The following is a 22,002-nucleotide window of genomic DNA, read 5'->3' as shown; positions in this document are numbered from 1 at the left end:
TTCCTAAAAAATGTTGCATCTTTTAAAGTCCTGTATACTCCAGTTAACCTATCTGACTATTGTAGCAGAGCTTTTATCACATCTCTTTGGCTTAAAAAAAAAGTAGTTTACACATGTATTTTGCACTGCATACCATCTTCATCTATTCCAAATGATACTAGCTATGTCTGGCATTTTTCTTCATTCAAACATTTTACTCTGCAGACAGGAAAACTCGTACATGTACATTTAATCAAACTATAGAGACACTAACTTATTTACATTTTGCTCATAATAAAATCTTCCTATTTTTCACAACATTGAACTCCTAAGAACTGACCATCATATTCAAGTTATCGTATGGCTTTCAGAAGACAAGTTTATTCCCTGGTTGATTGGATAATAACTCCATGTATTCAATGTAAAGCTATTATGCATTGATAGGGTAACCTCTGTCCAGGTCTTTAAAAAGTCTCCAGCAAATGGAAAACTTGTCGGGTTATCCAAGATCATCCGTGACTGTACATCTGAGTACAGACACACCTGGGACGGGTCCGCTCATGTGTCTCCAATGGAGAACGCTTCTGAATTCCTTAAACAAATTTTTTTAAGTGGAATATTAAAAAAACGTATAATTTTAGATCTTCTATTTATGACAAGAGGTCTTTCACTGAACTATGATGAGATACGCCTTCCTAGAATACCCTTTATTTTTTTATCTTGCTCCTTGCAGCTTACAGGTTTTGCCATCAAAGAAATTTGCTTTTCAGGTGGAAAGCAAGGAAAAAGAAAGGTCATGCTACGAATTATGTGTACACAGTCATCAGAACTACACTCCCTCTTTCCTGAGGATTTTTAGGATCAGCGCAAAGGGCTACTCAATATTCATCTCCATTGCTCAGGTGTTGCTTGTCCAGCCAGAAGCAGAAAAGCATCTCAGACCCACCAGTCGCTAGGAATGTGAGGAGTGGAGATGAAGGAAGACACAAAGTTCCCTGAACAACACTTGGTAAATGCTCACAATCCTTAGTTAAATTTAAAGATTTAGTTACATTTAATGTTTTAAAGTAGCTAATGCCCAGGACTTCAGAAAGCAAACGGTAAAGCTGACAGAAAACGCCTCATTGAAGCTGTCATATGAGCTTTACCATCAGAGCTAAACAGGGAAAGAAACTCCTTGGGATGCATAAAGGAGTTTTCTTATGTGGCATTGGTCAGCTAGAGGTTTGCAAGAGGACTTTGCTTTGGCAAAATTGGACATTTGGGAAAGTCATAGGTGCAGTCACATCTGGTTCTGTGAGCAGAAACCAGAACCGGGGGGGCAAATTTCTCAGACTAAAGTTGAGAAAAGTTGTATGTGTTGGATGGGATGGACTTCTGGGCATCTTCATTAACTCGACAGAGTAGAAATGATGTCTGTGGAGGCTGCTCCAACAGCAGGTTTGGCAACTTCAGTGGGAGAGGCTTTGCAGGATCGGGCCCATAGGAGACACTTTTAAAGTGCTCCACTGCAGGTGGTGATTATATCTCATGAGAGCAGCTGATTTACATAAAACTGATCAATATGCTGGACTATTTTTGCATGCACGGAGAACTTGCCCAAAGCAAATAAAATCCGAGACCAGCAATTACTTATTATCAAACTTACCCTTTCCCGAGCACGCTGGATCTTCTCTCTGTCATGGCTGAGGTTTTCCAGCATCTCCTGTCCAATCTGCTCTGCATTAAAAAATCAAAATGTAAATCATGAAAAATATAGCTTGTGACTGTAAGGCCTCAAAATGCCAGGTTAGATTGTAACAACAGGATTTAATACGTGTGGTAGCCTAATCACTCTTCCTAACTGCAAAGAGGAAGACATCATTATACCAAACTTTAAGCTTTTCGAACAACATAAAAATGAAGAAGTAACAACCAAACCAGAAGCTGTTCCCCTGCAATCTCTTGAGGTTGTCTAGGCCCTGGGAACTGACACTGACCTTTGGTCTGTGGAACAAAGGTGAGAAGACTTCCAGACTTGCTCTGAGTGCTGGGTGTTCATACTTCCCACATGCTCCTTAACATCACAACTTGTCGCAGAAACAAAGTCAGGAAGCCTTTGCTAAAACACCCGTCATCCTTACACCTCTAAAGACACCAAGAAGTCATATTACAAAAAAAACCCCTTTCTCTGTGCCTCTCAGCTTTTACCATTGATGCTTAAATAAAAGCTATTTCAAGCTAAGCCCAGTTACTGGTGTCTATTTGCCCCACCACGGACTATTTCTGGCAAGCTTGGAGCTACACTCTAATGGATCTCCTGATGTTTTTAACAGCAGACATGTATTATACATTAATCTATTGTCATCACCATTTTTTTCCACAGGGGTTGTTTCCTTCCACAGTTTATGCTGAATCAAACATTGCAAAATTACAGTGGAGAGGCCTCAAGATACGATACAAAGACAACACGACACCAAAACTTTACTCTCCAAACAGCTTCAGTCAAATGCTCCTCTTACACTGAAATATTAGCAGCAAGTATAGAGAAGAGATTTTAATCTTAAAGCTCTACAGAAACACTAAGAAACCCTCGTTGTGTTTCCCTGAAGGCAAAAAATAAGTTAAATTGTTCCCATTTTACTGACAGGGAAACAGACCCCAGCAGCTGACGCAGCTGTAGCTGAAGCAGCCTCAGGACACACAGCACGTGTGACACAACCAGCACTTCTGTGCACGTCCAGTTAGGCTGCTTAGCTGGTTTGCCACAGATACACACCAAACTGAGTAGAACTACAACAACACGACTTATTTCTTTTTCATAATCTACAAAAATCATGCCTTGCTTTTTTTCTGGTGAATGAGTGGGATCTTAAAAAGTCATTATTTGAGAAGCCTCAAGAAAGTGAATCATTACAAAATCACCACTATGGCACTAGAGCAAAGATGACTATTCTTATATTTTTTTTAACAGATACAGTAAATTTCCAGGAAACAATCCAAAGTAGAATCACCTCAAACTTTAAAAACTTGAGACAAGCAATTTTTTTTCCCTAAATCCATTTAACACAAGGTATATACTCTGCCAGATGAAGTCTAAGGAAATTCATTACATATACATTTCTCTATCTGTTGCCAAGTACAGTACAAGTAAGATAAATATTTCCTCAGATATCTGACCACAAATTGACATCCTCATTATGCTATCTTGTCCCTCTTGGCTTGCTGCTCTTTACTTTTAGCTGTATATACAATGCCTCCCAAAGGTGAAATGTGGTAAGATATGTGGTTATTGAGTTTAAAAAGCTGTAAGGTGCAGTACAGCTATACAAAGGGTAGCCTAAGAAAGAGATTCAAGACAGAGCTTTGCTTATGTTTGCATGTCAAGGACTTGGGATGAAACTGTTCTGAGCTTATTCCTCATCAAAGCACTCAAAATACTAAAATGCACAAACAGATACATGGATTCAATGTAATCTGGAGAAGGAAAAAAAAAAAACCCACAAAAAAACCCATAACCAAAAACCAAAGCAAAACTCCTTAAAATAGAGAGGAAACAAAACCAACAAATTACTAACCAAGTAGAATGAGGTGGAAGGATAACAAATATTCTTGTTAAAAGTCACATGTATGTTTGCACAGACATAAGGAAGTGAGAGGAGCAGATTTTCCTTCAAAGGAATAGCTATGAAGTAAATGCCTAAATTGGCTTGGTATTTCACAAACAAAGCTCAAATATATGTTTATAGGAAACAGCTCTATTTTTATTACACCAATTTTAAGCAAGTTACTGTGGGGTTTTTTTTCATCTTTTTCCTGTCACTGGCAAGTTCACACTCTTAGCTTTTTATAATGATTGAGTTTATTTTCCAACCATCAATGTGACAGCAGCATCAACTGTAAGTGAGGGTAAAACACCGTCACTTTGACGAATAGTGTATTTTCCTCTCATTGTCGATGACTGAAGACATCAATAAATAAGGAAGGAGAGCATGTCAGCCAGAATATCACAGAATGAATTGTTGATATGACACTTAGGGATTAAACCTTCAGCCATGAAGTTCAACCTAGCAGAGGGGTCTGAGAACTGAGATAGTTGCGTTTCTTCCCAGCAGCCTCTGTAGATAAATAATTGGACGGATCATCAATTTTACAGGAGCAGCTTTACTCTACATGCACTTTAGTTGATGATCTTTGGCCTTTTTTAGGCTAAAATAACAACATAAGTTGAACAAAGAGACATAACGGAGGTAACATAATCTCACAATAAGTTTGCAAACATAAATTGACACCTTTATCCACAGATCCTCTTCATATCCTTGTTCTACTGAGCAAATTCACTGATGACAGTAAAACTTGATTTTTAGCTGGAAGGTCAAGACAGTCAAACAAAAATATTAATAAATAAAGACAGACTTATAAATTACAGGAAGACATGTCTCCTCACTTGCTTTGCAACTCAAGGTGCCCGGGACTGGGAAAAAAGTAACATTAGCCCACAGTACAGCTAATTACAAGCTTGATATCCTTGCTATCTGCTTGCTATAATATTTCAAGTTTTCCCACAACTCTAATGTTTTCCTGCCAGTTAAAACCTTCATCTGTGTGGCAGGTTCATGCTTTTAGTGCAGCAGTGCTGTATAGGTCTTTCCAGACTATTTATGATGCAAATAATTGACAATGCTACTACAGTTATGTGAAAAGATCAGGTGTATAAGATATACTGTAGTGCAGATGCATGAATTAAGACTGATACACAAACTGAAGGGTGTTGCATCTTGCCAGTAATGCTGTTATTACCACAGAATCTCAACAATGTCTAGTAGAGTGTAGCCACAAGTTCTACAACAGACTGCATGGTGCTGCCTCTTCTAACTGAAATTCCCAAAGAGATGCATAAAATTATGTTCTAAAATTACAGCTAAACTATGAGAAGCAGAAGGGTGAATGCATTTACATAATTGTTATCTGTGTACTGACAGAGGGTAGGAATAGTCAATATAGCAACTACCTCAGTCTTAAGCAATGCTGTGATAAATAGAAAAAAAATTTCTGAAAAACTACATAACTTAATATTAACAAGCATCAGCCTTAAAAGGTGGATGCTAAAATTCACAGCTCTAAATGTATTCTTATTTTGCCTTAAAGGTGTTTGAACAAGGTATGGGAAATCAGCCTCTTCAGTGCCAAACACTTTAATAACGCTGTGTTGTGGGTCCAACAAAAATGGTGCCTGCTTCTAGGAAACTGTGTTATGCAAAAAAAATTATAACATTTATTACCCTAAACCACTGAAACTAATTAGAAGAATGAAGATGCTTTCCCCAACTGAAGAAAAAACAAGACCTCCAAAAAACAACAAATGCAAACCAAATTTCCCCCTTCACATGTGCAAAAATTGGCACATGGTTTTCAAGTTTTCTATTAGATAAATCCAAAGGACAATGATCACTTCTAGTGATGCATTACACTCCTGAGTAGGCCCTTTGGAATTTGCCTGTAACCTAGATGTAGTATTTATTTGTATGTACGAATCATAATTATTTAATACATGTTCCACACAGCTTGATTTCTAATACCTCCACACATATCAAGGATGCAAAATAAGTTGTGCTTGACTGGTTTTTCTCTTTGCTTTTTTTTTTTTTGCCTCCAGCCATTAAGTATTTATTTACTTTATCAGCTAAACTGATTCTGAAAGAGCTTTTTCTAATCACTCAAGTCAATAATACTTTTTTCCTTAAGAATGACTGATGTATTTACTCAAGAGACAGGAATGATACGGACTGAGCCTCTCCAGGCTTTTGGATAAACAAACATGCATTTTTGTGAATTTTGACGACAAGAGTCCCCATTTTTCTTTTCATATGGAAAATAAAATAATCCAATACAGTTTATACAGCACTTTTCCTCTCAAAGTGTACCCTGTGTGTGTATATATACATATATATATATATATAAAAATATATTTCATAAAAGGCTGCAGATATCTTGATATGGTGTAAAATGTAAAAAAACCCCAAACCTTAAAAACAATGAAATCATGGAGAGGATGTCTGGAAATACGATTTGCCCCATCTCATCATATGTATAACGCGTGCATGTGATATGTGCAACCAGAGGTGGGAAAAGATGAACTAATTTACACTGGGAAAAGCAAAAGATCATGTCAAAAAATCAAGATGGCTGTTCCACAGAATCTTGACACAAAACACAAAACACATAAAAACACATAAACACAAAAGCGACTGTGTGTTGTGAGAGAAGGAACCAGAGCAGGAATGGAGAACTCTTCCCCACTGAGATCCTCAGCCTTGCTCCCGCTCTGAAGATGTAGCAAAAGCTTACAGAACTTTTTTGGAGAAGAACAATGCTCACACCGTTAGAAACTCAGTAAACATATTTAAGGCTAGGATACTTTATTTTTCAAAAATCCACTCCATTTTGGACAGGTTAAAAGTTTAAATTTTAGGAGACTAGCAGAGATAAATCATGAACAGCAGTTTCTGGAAAAAAAAAAAGCTAGAAGGCGTTAAATGCTAGCTGTTCTGAGGTGACAGCAAGCAGATTTACAAACCTGGAAAATATATGTTGCAGGAGTTAGAAGAACCGGGGGCTGAGGCAAATGCTTTATGCTTCTGACAGCAGAGAGTTAATAAAGAAAGTGATGACATATCTTTAAGTGTAGGGACACAGGTAAAAGTCCTATAAATTTACAAGCTCACAGTTGATATATATTTACATTGAACAGCCAATATAATTAGAGACAGGAGGATTTAGATCATTAAAGTTATTAAACGACAAGTACAGGTTAATACAGATAAATGAAGGATAATATAGTGGCTACAAGTCGATGGAGAGAAAATTTGTAGAGCATTAACAGAACAGTGAAACATGAGAGTTGGTGCTCAAATGCCTCAAGAATCTGCCACAGAGAAGTTAATCTGCACACTGTTAAGTGGTCACCTCGCAGAATAAAACAAAAATTAACTACATGCTATAGGGACCTGTTTTCCTCTTCGGCAGCAGCAAATGCCATACTGGTACAAAGAGTACGGGCAGTTGGCAGCATACACTAAGATATCCAGCACTTCCAGAGCTGTCAGAAGTTCAGTTGCAAGGGAGAATTAAAGAAGTTGCCCAGTCTTATTGTGAAAGCAAAAAACACCTAAAAATATATCCCAATCCTTCAAAGTTCAAAATGTCCACCAAACTTAAAACACAAACATTTTTCAAATGAAAAAGGTCCCCATAAGCTGTAACGGATGTTCATGAAATTATTTTCACAGGCTAACAGCAAAAGGGGTCCGTTGATCCTGAGGTCAGGGAAACCAGAAAGAAAAACATCCAGAACACCTAATCAGAATTCAGGTTTTGTGCTTTTTTCAAAATAAGGAAGAAAAGAGATTTGAGGAAGATGCCACATGCCTTTAAGAACAATCTGGGAGCATTTCATAACCAAAACCTCCCGTGGTCCAGGCCTACTCTGTCCTTCCCCAGGAAATAAAAAAAAGGTAGATGAATGAGAAGAAAATAGGAGAAAGAAAGGAAGAAGGATGATATGTGACAGACCCAGCAACTTCACCTCCAGTAGCCTTTTCTTCCTCTAAGGTTTCATACCTTTTCTAAAATCCTAACTTACATCAATCTGCTGGTATAAAACTACTCATTTCTCACTAGCTGATGTATTTTTTTCTGTCTACTCCCATCACCCATCTAGCTGAGCTCCCTCACTAACATCCTCACAGCAACATTCACAGGAGGTGGCAGACTTTGATTCTCCAGAGCGCTTGTCTACATTGAAGTCCAGCCATTGTTCTGGCCACACACCAGCTCGGCAACGCTCGCCCGCTCCAAATCCTCCCTTCGCATCTTCTTTCTTTCCTCCCTTTCTTCAAAAAAGTTGTAAGGCAAAAGAAATCCTTCCTTGGTGCATCAATAAGTAAACAGCTTGCTTTTCCCATTTCAGTCACTTATGTAAGTGAAGTTAGGAACCAACCCTCAGTATCTTCTTTTCCTACTAATTTAAGCGCTGTCAGGACTGAAGACGTTTCTGCTCACTCTGAGCTTGGTGCAGGGAACGGATGCTGCTTCTTTACAGTACTGACAATCTCCAGCTTTTCTGAAAGCGATTTAGCAAGGAGAGTATTAACAATCCTGATGGCGTCCAAATTAAGTTGCAGAAACATACCCTTTAAAACTTGAGCCACAAACCACCACTTAATTAAACCTGTGACTCCAAACAGCACCAAGATGACACAAGCAGCGATCTTTGGTTTTTCTAGCTAAGGCTGGATTCATAATCATAATTTAATCAAAAACGCTCCACCATGTACCAAGTCTGCTACAAACTCAGAGCAGTGTAAATAATTACTCTGGACCCTGTAGTACTGGTTATTTCAATGACTTAAAATGTGTAGGCAGAGAGTTGGCAAGTAAGACTCCAGCACTGGGCAGCTCAAGGCTCATAAAGTTGGCCCAAATAGTTGATTTACTCTTAAAGCAATAAATGCACTTCAAGACACAGAGTTGAGCACAAAATAGATGAGACAGACTATCAGCCAACCAGCAAACAGAAAACAAAGATGCAGGAGGTTTCCAAAAGAGAAGAAAACACTTTGAAGCACTGAAATATGTTTTAAAGTTGAGGTGTGGAGCAAGAGATTTTTTTCAAAATTATTTAACCACACAAACCCACAGCATATGACATTTAAACAGTAAAAAGATGACGAACAAAATCTGCTAGTCATATCTGTAAGCACTGGAATTTGTTTGTTTTGTTAACTGATTCCTCATGATCCATTTATGTAGCTAAAACTTATCAACAGGAACAAGGTTCTTTGCAATATCTCAGCCTCTGGGCACCAGAAAAACTATGAGAAGAGTATATCCTTCAACTGTTTGATTCTGAGAAATTTGCTCCTTGCAAATAGCAATATCAACAAATAGAAACAAAGCCAGAGCCAAATAAAATAACATTTGGGTTTGTTCAGGTTTCCCCTAACATCCTGATATACCATGTTTATCCAGAATCCGTAGACAGATTAGAAAGTCAGGAAAGCTGGCAACACAAGCAAAAAGTCCATGTTTGATCTTTAATACTTCCATGGAGCTAAAGGGTGTTTTAACCTTTCTTGCACTGTTCAGCAATTCATTTTAAATGTGAAGGGAACTATCTCCTGTTGTATTCACATTCATATCTAAACAACAAAAAATAGAAATAAAATAGCGCCCAAACATTAGAAAAATAAAACAAACCTAGAGGATGATTAATAAATAATGCTTAAAATCATTGACCAAAAAGTGTAGCAGGCTGTGCAAAAATAAAGCATTCTGAAAACAGTGTGTATATATATAAAAAACTTTCTTAAATATCAGAAAGCCCACAAAGCAGGTGAACAGCTCAGCAACCTCGAAGCTGGCTTCATGCAACTCATCCTTTGAATACGAATTAGCAATGGGTAATCGCAGCATATTTATGAGGCCTTTTGCCTGGTCCTTTTCTCCAGTGAATGCTGTATTATTCATTGCGTGTGCCCTGACCCCAGTGCGCTCCTGTTCTGACAAATCATACTTGATTAAGACAAATCTTTATTAGTTAGCTAGTCAACTTCCCCATTTATCATTTGCAAATCCCATTCTCCTTCTCGGGTACAGTAAAAGTAACTGAAACCATTTTTTCTCCATATAAAATGAAATGCTTGTTACAGAGAGTAAGTGCGAACAGAAGCCTAGAAGTCAGTAATAGACGATAAAAAAGGTTTAACAGGCATAAATTACAAATGTGGCAAAACTCTAACACAACGGCATACTTCAGATAGGCTGAGGAAACATTAATTAGCTCATCCTTTCAACGTTTCCCATTTCTTCACCAACTAAATCTCTCAAAATCTAAACACCATACAAAAGCACCGTATCACAAAGTTGGAGGCTGAAAGTACCAAGGTCTGAAAAAATAATAATAAAGAGAATGCTGAGGAAAGTTATTGTTCAAGGTTTCTACCAAAAAAATCTTTTAAAAGTTGATCTATAAAAGAAGACAAAATGAATTCAAAATTATTCACGAAGCTTTGCTTTCCCTTGAAAAAGTAGTATCTCTCCAAAGAGGTGCCAATTTGGAGAGGAAAAACCCCTTTCAAAACAATGTTAGTTTATTCGGCGGGTAACTTACAGCTAGAAAACTGTGTGATGTGTAATGCACACCAGGTTTGTCATGACAGTGGTTTTGCTTGCAGAGAAGGATGTTTCTGCTATTAGGACTCTGGATCTGAAGCGGCTACTTGGAGACAGAGGGACAAGAGCAGAGGGGACAGTCCGTAGCTTATCGGTCTGGCTGCAGTTCATCTCTAGGAAATTCTCACTTAGCTATATTTTCATTTGGTGATGAAGTTTAGTACTTTGCATATTTTATTACATTTGGAATCTTGGTTTTATACATATTTATACCCACCAATTTGAATCTGTGTTCATTTGAAATATACAGTAATTTAAAAACCTGCACCTAAAGGACAAAACGTCAACAGAACCATCTCTGAGCTGCTTATACAGCACACTTCTTACAGACTGCTGTCCTCCTCCACTCATACCTTCCCATCTCAAGCCACTTTTCCTTCATTTATATTTTTATTTTTACCCTGCATGACCAATGCATCTATGGATTCTGCTCCTTTTTCACACATATGAGCTAAATGCTAGTTATTTCCACCTGCAATGCTGCCTTCGATTACACACAGAGTAGTGCCGAGAAAACTACTACCTCAATAAACCCACAGCAAGGGTACAGAAGGAACAATGAAAAACACCTGATGGCCTGACAAATAATTGTTATCAGGAGGCATACAAGAAGGAAAGAATCCAGACTGATTTTAAAATCCAGGCTGAGTTTGCAGGGCTATGTGTGTTAAAAAAGGCGTTTGCTCTTGTACTTGTCAAACAAAGATATTTCTTCTGGAAATTGTTGAGCTGGAAATAAAGACTTTCCCATAATACATTTTTTACAGCGCTCCTCAGAGAAGAAGAATATTTTAAGGATCAAGTTAAACTCTTCAGATGGTGTTTAAGAGCTAAACTTACATGGGGCCTCCATGTAGACACGATTTGTTTCTAAGGCACCTTTGCAAGGAAAAAATGCTGCAAAAAGCGATTTTTCAGTAAGCATCTAAGAAGACAAGTGTGATTTCTTCTGATGGAGGAATCTGGCAACACCGATGCTTTTGGCATCTCTGTATTAGAGGACCTCTACTTAGAGGACCAACATGAGCGAAGCATTATACCCAGTAGCTGCTCGCGTGACACGGTGAAGAGACAAATATCTGGATTTTCTGTCATGCCCAAAGAGCAAAAACACAGAGGGAGCAAAATCAGATCTGGGGATGGACCAGGACTCCTGGGCTCTGTATTTGCAATGAAAGATGTGCCACCTACGGGCAGGCAACATCCAGCCAGACGTCCTCTGGTGGCACGTACCTGTGCCCACAGCCGTCTTCACATTTTATTGGTGTTTTGGACGTCAGTAAAAAAATAAACAAATTGATCTTTCAGAAATTTCTTCCAGCAGTCTGTAACATTGCAAGACAGGGATTAGAGAGAACACAATTTTATTAGTGGCTCAGCCACTACTGTACACTGGGTAAATATTTGCACCTGTTTCCCCATTTCTAAAATGGGTATGAAGGAATCCACACTGGCAGAACACAATATCTATCATTAAAATAATTGTATTCCTCTGGAAGGCATTCAGATACTGCACTTACCTTCTTATAGATTTCATTATAAGAACTAGTTTGAATATAATTTTAGCTGAAATGGAGAAAATATTTTTAAAATGAAATCTGGACCAGCACACTCTCCTCAACTACAGGACATTATGTTTAATCTCATAAAGGAATTCCAAATTATTTGAGCACCAAAATATAATTATCCCATGATCTACTGAATTGGTAAATTATTGCAGGATGACATTTTAATGCAAGCACCCAGTTTACAAACATAACTTTGCTGGAAATTCTCAAGAAGTGTTAAACCGATGTCAGTGCCTCAGTAATTTCGCAGTTTAAAAACAGTTAGAAATGTAATGACTACACTGCACTTGATTAAAGCATTTACAGCTCTAATCAAAAACTGACAGCAAGATCAAAGATGTTAACTTAAATCTCTCTTCTAATTATGTTTAAAATGCCACACCTCAGGCCTGTCTCTCCTCTTCTTTTTCAAACCAAATTCTGCTTAAGAAAGATCTAACACTTCTTAACAGTTCATTATCCAATAAAACTATTCAAAGCTTAAAAGCAATCTACACAATTAGTCAGGACCTCAGGGAGTCCACCGGTAGTCTTTATTACAGGGCTTCATATTAAAACACCTTAATTATATTTGTCAAATGGATTTCATTAAAACCCATCGCCACTTTAATTTTCATATTTTGACAGTGCTGGCATAGCATTATTACCACCTGCCAAGCTACGAACTACAACAAAATTATCAAATTCCTTCAAATACTAAGCGGTTTCTTTTTGTACCTGACCAATGATTTTCCTCTTTTTGGTGAATGCACCATAATTAAGAGGAATAATTAAAATTCCATATGCAAGCAGCACATATGCAAGCTAAACATACAGTGTATTCTTTGCAGGTGTGTAAATAAGAACCTATATGGATACCTGGTTGCCAGGAGCACACAACACAAAGGTAGGACACATATACTGAAGTGCTTCTGAATAATAAAGCCAAGACATCAAACAGAATGCACTATTATTTAATCAAATGACAACCATGATGACTTGAAAGCAGAGGATATTTTAACTTCTACTCATTATAATGTCATTTCGACACAACAGATCTGGGGATTATGACCATATACTGTAACCACAGGCTTATTTTAGATATAATCCATTGAGGTCCCACTTGACTTTAGACAATCACACTGGAATATAATTAATATAATTCATCCAATCTACATACAGTCAGTACTGTGACAAGAGCTTCTGATATTTATGATACATTTCCAATGTAGGACATATCAGTTGTTTGGTGGGGTTTTTGTTGTTGTTTTTTCTTTTCTATTTTTCTTAATTCTCAACACCACAGCAATTAACGGTTTTAGATAATAGCCAATAATATAAAATCTAGTTACCAGCATCTGTCATGCAACACAGCTTGGGCTGTTAACATCATGTGGGACACAGCAAAAAATTCTTTCCTCTTTTTTGTTACCCAAAATACTATATAGAAAATTGAAACAGCAATTTACCAGTGTTGTGCTTATATTTACTGAGCTAAATTCAAGCCTGATTAACTCCATGTTCTTCGGTGAACATGTGTATGAGATGACTTTGGCCCACAACAGATAGAACAATGGCATGCAGATTGCAATGGGGAAAAGAACAGAGAATTTTCCCTTCTTTCATATAATCATAGCAAGAAATGAGAAATGAAGAGGTTTCTGCCATATGTCTAACACACTCCACTGCTTTGTACAAAGGTCTCAAGAGTAATGATCTCCGTGTGTTATGAATATTTTAAGACTTATTAAATGTTCTTGGATTATTGTGGGTAAAACTATGGGATTTTAAAGAACCAGTTTAAATGACAAATATTATTCCTACTTAAGGAAAAAGAAAAAAATCAATAACTTTTTAATGTTTTATCAAGGAGGAAATCCTTGGCCTCTTTCACATCGTATCACAAGTTCTAGGAAAGGAATTCCCAAAGACATGCTGGGTTTTATTTCATTGCTATTTTACATATGTTATTGTTTTAATTGCTTTTGAATTAAAAAAAAAAAAAAAAGAGCACTTGTAAGCAAGAGACTATGAACTGACCGCAGATCTTGTTTGATTTTTGGCAAGTGACTTTATTTATTTTATCCTATTTATCCATAAAAAGGGGGTAAAGAATGTTTCTACTAGAATTCCAATAAAGGAAGCAAGTGCCCACATACAGCTTCAGTTATCAGAACATCTTACAGTAAATAATCAGAGTTTTCATGTGCCTACCATTCGGCTTCAAACTATCACACCAACCTTGGGTGCATGTGGGAATTCCTCTTAGAAACCCACTACCCCAGTGACAATGCTGGAGATAAGTGGTGTTTTGAAAACAATCTCACCCCAAAGCAGAGCGTTGGCTTCCTTCTCCTGGCCCTGCGAGAGCCAGCTCCTCTGCCTAACGCCAGGATGGATGGAGGGACAGGGAAGCTTCCCAGATGAGGAGCTGGTGGATGATGAATGCCCACGTGTGACTTTGACGCAACTGGTCGTGTTTTCCCTCTCGAAATCTGCTCCTCCCTTTGCAACCAGGCTCCTGCCTTCTCTGTGAGGGCTGCGTAGGGCTCCGGTTTGGGTTCCCTTCCTCCCCACAGATCTGCAGTTGATTTATGCCTGGATAATCTCATGCACAAACACAGCTACTTTTTAATAAGTGACAGATTTCCCTCTCTGCTGCATTTCCTCTCCCACCTCTCCCATCGCTTCGCCTTCAAGTCAAATTCAACACAACACAGAAGTTCCTTGTCCCTCCAACGTGTCTCCACTCCGTCTATTCTCATGACATGCAACATGATCATCGTCTTTTCCATCCAGCCTCAACATATTTTTTTACTCAGCTCTCTTTTTTCAGTCCTCTTTTTGGGCAAGCTATCCTCTTCTTTCAATGTGACATCGATCAGAAACAGCCTGGTCCCATCCAATCCCTTTCCTAAAACTCTATTCAACGCTCTCACCCTTTTTTCATCTTGTTACATCCTTTAGTCTAGCCTTGACAAAAATCTATGTACCACCTACAGAAATGCAGAACACTGCTACAAACACCATTTTTTTAGCATCATATTGGTCTTATTCTTTCTAGTTATGTCATTGCCTCTTCCAATTTCAGCGCATTAAACAAGAGTTACATTTCTTCCATAGCGAATCTCTTCATGGCTGACTTCTCCCATTTGCTATCAGTATATATCTTTTAACAGCTCAGGTATCACTCACTTGTTACGTTCTTACTCAAGAATTTCTGCACTTTCTCCCATGCTGCCATGACTGAGAGGAGTTGAGCATGAACAACTCATCACCTCACCATGCTCCTGCAAGCTCTGATCTGGCTTCTCGTGTCCATCGATACACCACGCAATCATGATGTCTTTTGAAGTCCATGGAAACCTCAGCCACAACCACGAACCTTCATGTTAGATGGATTTCTAAATGTCTAGTCCAAGAATGGATAAGTAATAGCACCAAAACTGGCAAGCACATGTGTGTATCATCCATGAAGGAGGAGGGTACTGCAAGGAACAAGTTATCAGCACTTGTCCTCACTGTTGCAGGGCAGGTGTGCCACAGGGATTTGTGATGTACACTGTGTTACAGTCAGATTTTACCTTCCCTAAACAAACTCTACCTCCCACAAGCTATCAGCAAATAGAATGTAAATCCTGTTGTCATGAGTGAATAATTTATTAAATTGACACTATTACTAATAATTACGGAAAATGTGCCTGCTTTTCCCTCTTGACAAACAGGAAGCCAGCCACATTTCCCATATCAGCAACGACACACAGGAACAATTCAAAGTGATACTCATTCCTGGCTGGCACGTATTCTTTATCATTTGAAGTTTATTTGATACAAATGAGGGTCTACAGAACCCTGCTGACATGAAGTCACAAAGAGCATATATATTTATGAATACTGCATTTACTGCACTTTGTATGCAATGTTTGTTAGGTCTTGGTGCTGAAATCACAGCTCTGAATGTGTCTTGAAGATGTTAAGGATGCGTTGCGAGCTTTGGCTTTCTCTGCCCCCACCTCCAAACCAAAACAAACCACCACCACAGCCTTCATGGCTTTAATTATTAAGATTATATTTTCTGTTTTATCTTAAATCCCATAATGGTGGCAATGAGCTATTTTGCCCCTTCTTTTTTTCTTTCTTTTTTTTTGGTAATAGTATACACTATTAATGTAGGAAGGAAATGTGGAGACTGAACAATCCAGCTGGATTAGACATTTATGAAACTATTGCCAACAGTGAGCTGTCAAAGCCAGCAATCAAATGTAACCCTGGCAAAGAAGAATGGAGACTGCTGTGATGAGATTTACTTAGAAGAAACTTTCAAATAGTGCTTTTATGTCCTGATTCTCCTCCCTTGCACCTGTTTTATACCTGCTTGTTGCCCCTCCTTCCTTGATGTTACATCTGGGTTACAGTCGTGTGGCAGGAATACTTGCTCTGTTCTAGAATCAACTGTTGAATTTCGACAGCCTCAATGCAAAACACCTGGACAAATAATTATTGTTTTCCTTCCAAATCTTAAAATCTATGAAAATGTGGAGTAGCTATTAATACAGAGATCTCTGCAATATTCCCAGGAGTAAAAAGTCTTATTAACATTTTATTTTCAGTTCAGAAGCTGCCAAAAGAACGATGTAACTAACTTAAAGCCATACAAAGGCAGAAGTAAGGGTAAGACTTCACTACTTCTGACCTTAATCCTACTTTTCTTCAAGTCCATCCCTTGTGCTTTATATCCCAGCTTTCATTGGAAAACTGTTCATTAAACATCAAGAAAACCTGGCAACAAGCACTATTAAAATCAAATGACATCAGATGATATTTTGCTATGGCAAGGGAAAGGAAAACAAGACAAAAGTTAAGGAACTGACTGGAATACATTAATGAGCAAAACAATGTAGGAAGAGAAATCTGGCATATTGAAGAACGGGATCTCAAACAACCAGTAAGAAAAAAAGAGACTCTAAGCCTAATACGTAATACAGCAGCAAGATCTTTACATTGTACAAAAAAAAGGTCTTTCTGGATTAAAAGAGGAATGGCAACAGAACAACGGGGTAACATTTGCATTTTGGCCACATCTATTCCACAGGCTACCAATGCTTCTAGGAATCTTTCCCGCTATAAAGTGAAAGTAATGCTCCTTAATTATTTTCTAGCAAAGTTACAAAGATTTTTTGATTAATACCCATTTTAAAACTTTTAAGAACTCTCTGATTCCTGTAGAGTTCAAATTTTAGTGCAACAAACAAGGAAAAAATGGGATTCTAATACTGTGCAATTTGCGTGATATGTGTATGTTTTCCCGTGAACAGAAAATCAACTTTAGATTGTGACAATAGGAGCCACAGAAACCATAGTAGATCAATATACCGGAAAAACTTACAAATAATCAGCTGAATAGCTTAATTTCACAATTTGGGATTTGAAAAGTCAGTGCCACCTTAAATTTTAACTAGAAGAGAAAATTTATAGAATACTGGATGCTTTCCCTCATTTAATTTGAATCAGCCATTACAGTTAACAACCTTCCCACTCCATACAAATAAATAAAGAATGCTGTATCCATTCTAATTTAAAAACTCTTATCTTCATTAAAAACATAGTTTAGTCAGAAGTTCCATCTATTATGTGCTGTAATGATTTAATAGTGTCAATTAGATCTATAGTATTCCTAGAAATAGAGGAGTTGCAGCTGGAGCTCTGCAGACCAGTCAAACAGTTTCCACAGGATATTCAGGGCCTGCACCACTCTATTCTGGTTAGAAGATTAAATTGTTAAGGAGAAAACAAGCAGGATTTCAAAACAAGTATTCCAATATGACAAATAACTCTTCCTCCCAGGCTTTGCTTTTGTAGAAAAGAGACGTATTTCACTCTCCTATTCTGTAAGTGGCTGGAAATGCTCTGCATATTTTAATAATGACATCAAATAACTTTCTAATTCAAGATACTTTAGCCAGCAATGTGTCCTAGAGAGAGACAATGCATGAACCCTTTAAAGTATCTACAATACAGAATATGTTCCTTGATAATGTCATTAAGCCATGATGACACGTAGCAAGCAATTGCTGGCAAAGGTCAATAACCTGATCCATTTATACAACGAATGCCTGTTAAAACAGTGTTTAAAGAACAATCAAATGATTGATGACCATAAGCTCTATGTTGGCCACGATGTGCAGCATGCACATGCAGTGTGTTCTGCAAGCACTACACGTACCTCTAATGCTATGGGGTGGGCGGGGGGAAAGCTGTGTTCTGCCAAAAAGCAAACCAAAATGTTTAGACAAAAATGTTGACAACAGTAATTGGGTAAACAGAGGTCTGAAGATGGAGTTGTTAGCGCTGGGCAGTAAAAAAGGCACTGCGTCTGATGCAACTGAACACAGCTCAGTTTGAAAATAAGGTGCCCCGGGCAAGACAGAGTGCAAGCATCCTCTGAGCTCCATGTCACAGTCTGTGGGGAAAGAAAAAGTGACCACCCCATACACCTCTACCACTGATTTTAAAAATTGTTCCTTCATTTTTAATTCAAACTGATGCATTAAAATGCAGTTTTGTTTGATGCACATTTGTATCTTGCCACCTCAAAAGCCGTTGTCAAAATTCACAGGTCCCATTTGTTGTGTTGTTTAAAAAAAGGGGGAGGGGGATCATTTCCAAAATATTTTTGTTGTTTTAATCTGCCAGCAACCATCATTCTATCAACAGAGTGCTGCACACTTCTTACAGTTTAACCCCTTTTCTAAAGAGTAATTAACCTAACAGCTTCTTGCAAGTCATTTTTCTATCTCATCAGAAAAGCACGGTGACCTGTATGTTCAGTAGGAAGGGAACGCTTCCCAAAATTGTCATCTGCTCCCTTCACAGAATTAATTATCTCATTCTGAAGTGACCACATTCCACTTTTTGCAAACAAGAGCGATCTTGAAAAATCATCAAAAGATATATATGATCATAGAAATCATAAAATAAATATGATCCATTGAAAGCATTTTATATTCTATAACTGTAATGGTTGTGGCTTTCACGAGATAAACACGCTGGGACCACATTGTGCTGCTGATGTGTACCCTTCAATTAAAGCGCATTTCTGCACACAAGCCAGTTCCTCATGGAGGTGTTGATTATAAGTGGCATTCATCAGAATCAATGGTATAAAAATAAGCTCCCTGCCATTTTGCTGTATCCATAAACAGGTGTGGCCTGAGCTTTATTAGGTGCCCAGACAAAAAGACATGCAGGGACTATATCTCAGCATGAGTCACAAAGCAAAATTACAGTCCTGTGCTGCAGTCAGGAGACTTCCTAAAATATGTTTCCCAAGCCAGGGGCAGCAGTCAGTGTGGTTGGTTTGTGCAGTCGGGAACTGGATCCACCCCTTCCCAGGCCCCGCAGGATCCCTTCTGCATTGGGGTACAGCAATCAGACACCTTCCTAACTCGATTTAAGAAAAGAAAGTATTCTATGCTGCAAAGCATTTCCACAACTGTTCTTAGAGCTCCACCTTTCATATAGAACCACAGAGCTTCTGCATGGCATGGCAAGCAGAGTTATACTGGGATTATATTTAAGAACCATTCATCTGAAGAGTCATCACTTCTTGCCCAGCAATCCCCCATCAGTCACAAACACATTGAAAAAAAGCACAAAACGGTTAAAGCAACAGTGAGGGACACACTGATTACTTTCCCATCTCATCCCCGGCAATGATGGAACTTCAGTCTGCTCCTTAACAAACATGTGCCGAACTACTGATAAAAAAGGAAGACAAGTACTTCTTGAAATTTTGAAAGCTAACACCAATTGGCCTACTAAAGAAATCTACTCAGTTCCCATCCTGCTTGGCTCTGTTGTTGAATCCTCCTCTGCTTACATCATTTCAACCACACACACCAGAAAAGATATTTCATCACTAGGCTGTACAGGCACATCGCACTTTTCACTCCAAGTGCCCAAAGATCTTTCCGTGAGCCAACCTGCTTCCCAAGTCCCTCTCCATTAGAAAACAGATTTATATCTTCCATCTTGCTCTGTGAAAGAGATCAAAGTATTGCCCGTTTTCCATGATACCATCTCATTTCTTCCTTTCCCCTGTTGTTCCCCTGTCAGGCTCCTCCCACCACCTCCTCCTGTGTTGCCTCTGTCTTGTCAACCATCACGTGAATGCAACACCGGAGCTTGATGGTATCATTATGAACTGACAAAACCAAAACCTCATCATTTACAGACAGGGAATGGAGACACGGGAAGGTTATGGTTCTTGTGTAAGTCAGAAAAAACTAGTGACAAACGTAACTCTCCTGATTTCCAGTTTCTGAGGATATCACCTACCATAAGGCTTCTGTGAATCTTTAATTTTTAATTTCTGTGAAGAGGAGGCAGTCTCTTTTGCAATGTCATTGCTTCCTTTTCCTCTCTTCACATTCTCACCACCAAATCAGAACAAAACCTGTCTTCTCCATCAGGGCATCTAAAATGCCGCAGATCATTTGAATGTTGGCAGAATTCTACACATGAAAATAAAACATTGGAACATTTAGCTTTTCATTATCACATGTTCATGAGGGGGGAAAAAACCCATCATTTTCAGGTGGTAGGACCCCTCCATTCCACATTCTTCTAAGATGTTGAAAGAAGTGAGGTTTTCCTTTTCTGGTGTTTTTGGTATAGAAACCAGTATCTTTGAATTTTGTTTCTTTGGGGAGGGAGAGTGAGCCCGAGCTGGGCACCCAGAGCTATGGGAGCTGGAGCTTAATACAGAGACACAGACCAAGAACATCTCAGCGACTTGCAGTGAAGGTAAGCTTTCTATGGGAGGATGTGCGTAGATAACTCTTACCTTGTCTCTGCATTAAAAAGCACTACAATTTGTTGGGTTTGCTGCTTTTTTCTTCCCCCCCCCTCTTTTTGGCCTAGGGAAAAATCCACCTTCACTTTATTAATAGCGAATTCAAATGGTTTTCTGCTGCAATTTAACATTTTTTTTTCCCCTGCACAGAGACAAGATGTTCTTCTCTCTTCAACCCCTCAACATATTTGTTCTGCATTATTTTTTCATTCACAGTTATCCCGGAGGCTCTCAATGTTTAAATCGCTCCCTCCCTCCCATGTAGAGCTGTGCACTAATATCGATCAACTTAGGCTGGAAGTTACTATGAGGCGTTTTTCAATAATCAGCCTAGCTGTTCAGAGAGTGTCTTGAATATAACCCTTAGGTAAACAGCAAAATACACAAGGAACTTTCCTTCAGCAAGCACATCTTTGCAGTCTCAAGGATGGCTGCTCATGCTCCACCAGACAAAGAACTTGATTCTGACTTTCTACTCTGCAGGTTAGAGATGAAGCAGCATCAGCTAATGGTGTCTTTATTTTTATGCATAGAATTGAAGTTTCTTAGGGCACCTGTATATTTAATAATCTCATAGTCACATGCCCTTCAAATAAAGGGTCAGACAGTAAATAAGCTCTTAATGAGTATCAACTGACTTTTTAATAAAAAAAATAATCACAGACAAAATGCCACTCTTTTAAGAAGACAACGTTACAGCTGTACAAGAATTTTAAGTATTGGCTGCGTAAAGCACCTTTATCAGTGAATTACAGTGAATAGGAACTCTCTCCTGGCTGCGGGCAGAGGAAGAAGAAAATAATTTCAAGCTAAACTATTAAAAATAAATCATAGGAAAGGGATGATACATGCATACCTTATGTCAAGTAATATCCACACTTAGAGAGAGATGAGTAAGCTACTCTGAATTATTAGGTTTTCACTTAATTCATCCCTGACTTAAAATGCCAGGTTTATTCTATTTTTACATTGCCTCATTAATCAAAAATGGGAGGGACAAGTGATTGGAATTAAATACTTGAAATCATTCTCTGGTTACTTCACATAGTACTTAATCCTAAAATGAAAAATAGAGGGTGTTTTAATTTACTCTTAACTGTGAAGCATCACATTGTGCTATATTGTTTTTATAGCTCTGAGGGATCCTTAAAAGAAAAGTTTGTGTAAACTAAAACGGCAAAAAAAGTCCGATGTAAAAATAGTCCTCAGTCATTGCTTTGCACACTGTAAAACCAGTGATGTTCACACCCACCAGTGGGCGAAAGATAAACACCATAAAAGTAAATAACACTCTGAAATAGCTGGCTCCTATGAATCCTGGAGACAGCACAAACTGTTTTGTTGTTTTAAAAAAAGGTTATGCATAAGCAAATCCACATGACTTTAATGATCATTTCTGAAAGTGTTTTT

The 22,002-nt window shown here is 38.2% G+C and overlaps 1 protein-coding gene across 2 annotated transcripts in view; it reads right to left on the bottom strand.

Annotated features, from left to right (window-relative positions):
* The window catches only part of VTI1A (vesicle transport through interaction with t-SNAREs 1A), a 266,769-nt gene that overhangs the window by 102,592 nt on the left and 142,175 nt on the right, over positions 1 to 22,002 (bottom strand). For both annotated transcript variants that reach the window (XM_082054239.1, XM_082054238.1), the window contains exon 6: positions 1,628 to 1,698. In XM_082054239.1, coding sequence (XP_081910365.1) covers positions 1,628 to 1,698 — 71 coding nt within the window. The remainder of the gene's footprint in view (positions 1 to 1,627; positions 1,699 to 22,002) is intronic.

This window comes from Streptopelia decaocto, assembly GCF_964273445.1.
Source record: "Streptopelia decaocto genome assembly, chromosome: 5".
Taxonomy (NCBI): domain Eukaryota; kingdom Metazoa; phylum Chordata; class Aves; order Columbiformes; family Columbidae; genus Streptopelia; species Streptopelia decaocto.
The sequence above is the reverse complement of the archived record's forward strand: the minus strand, read 5'-3'. Positions and strand labels throughout refer to the sequence as shown.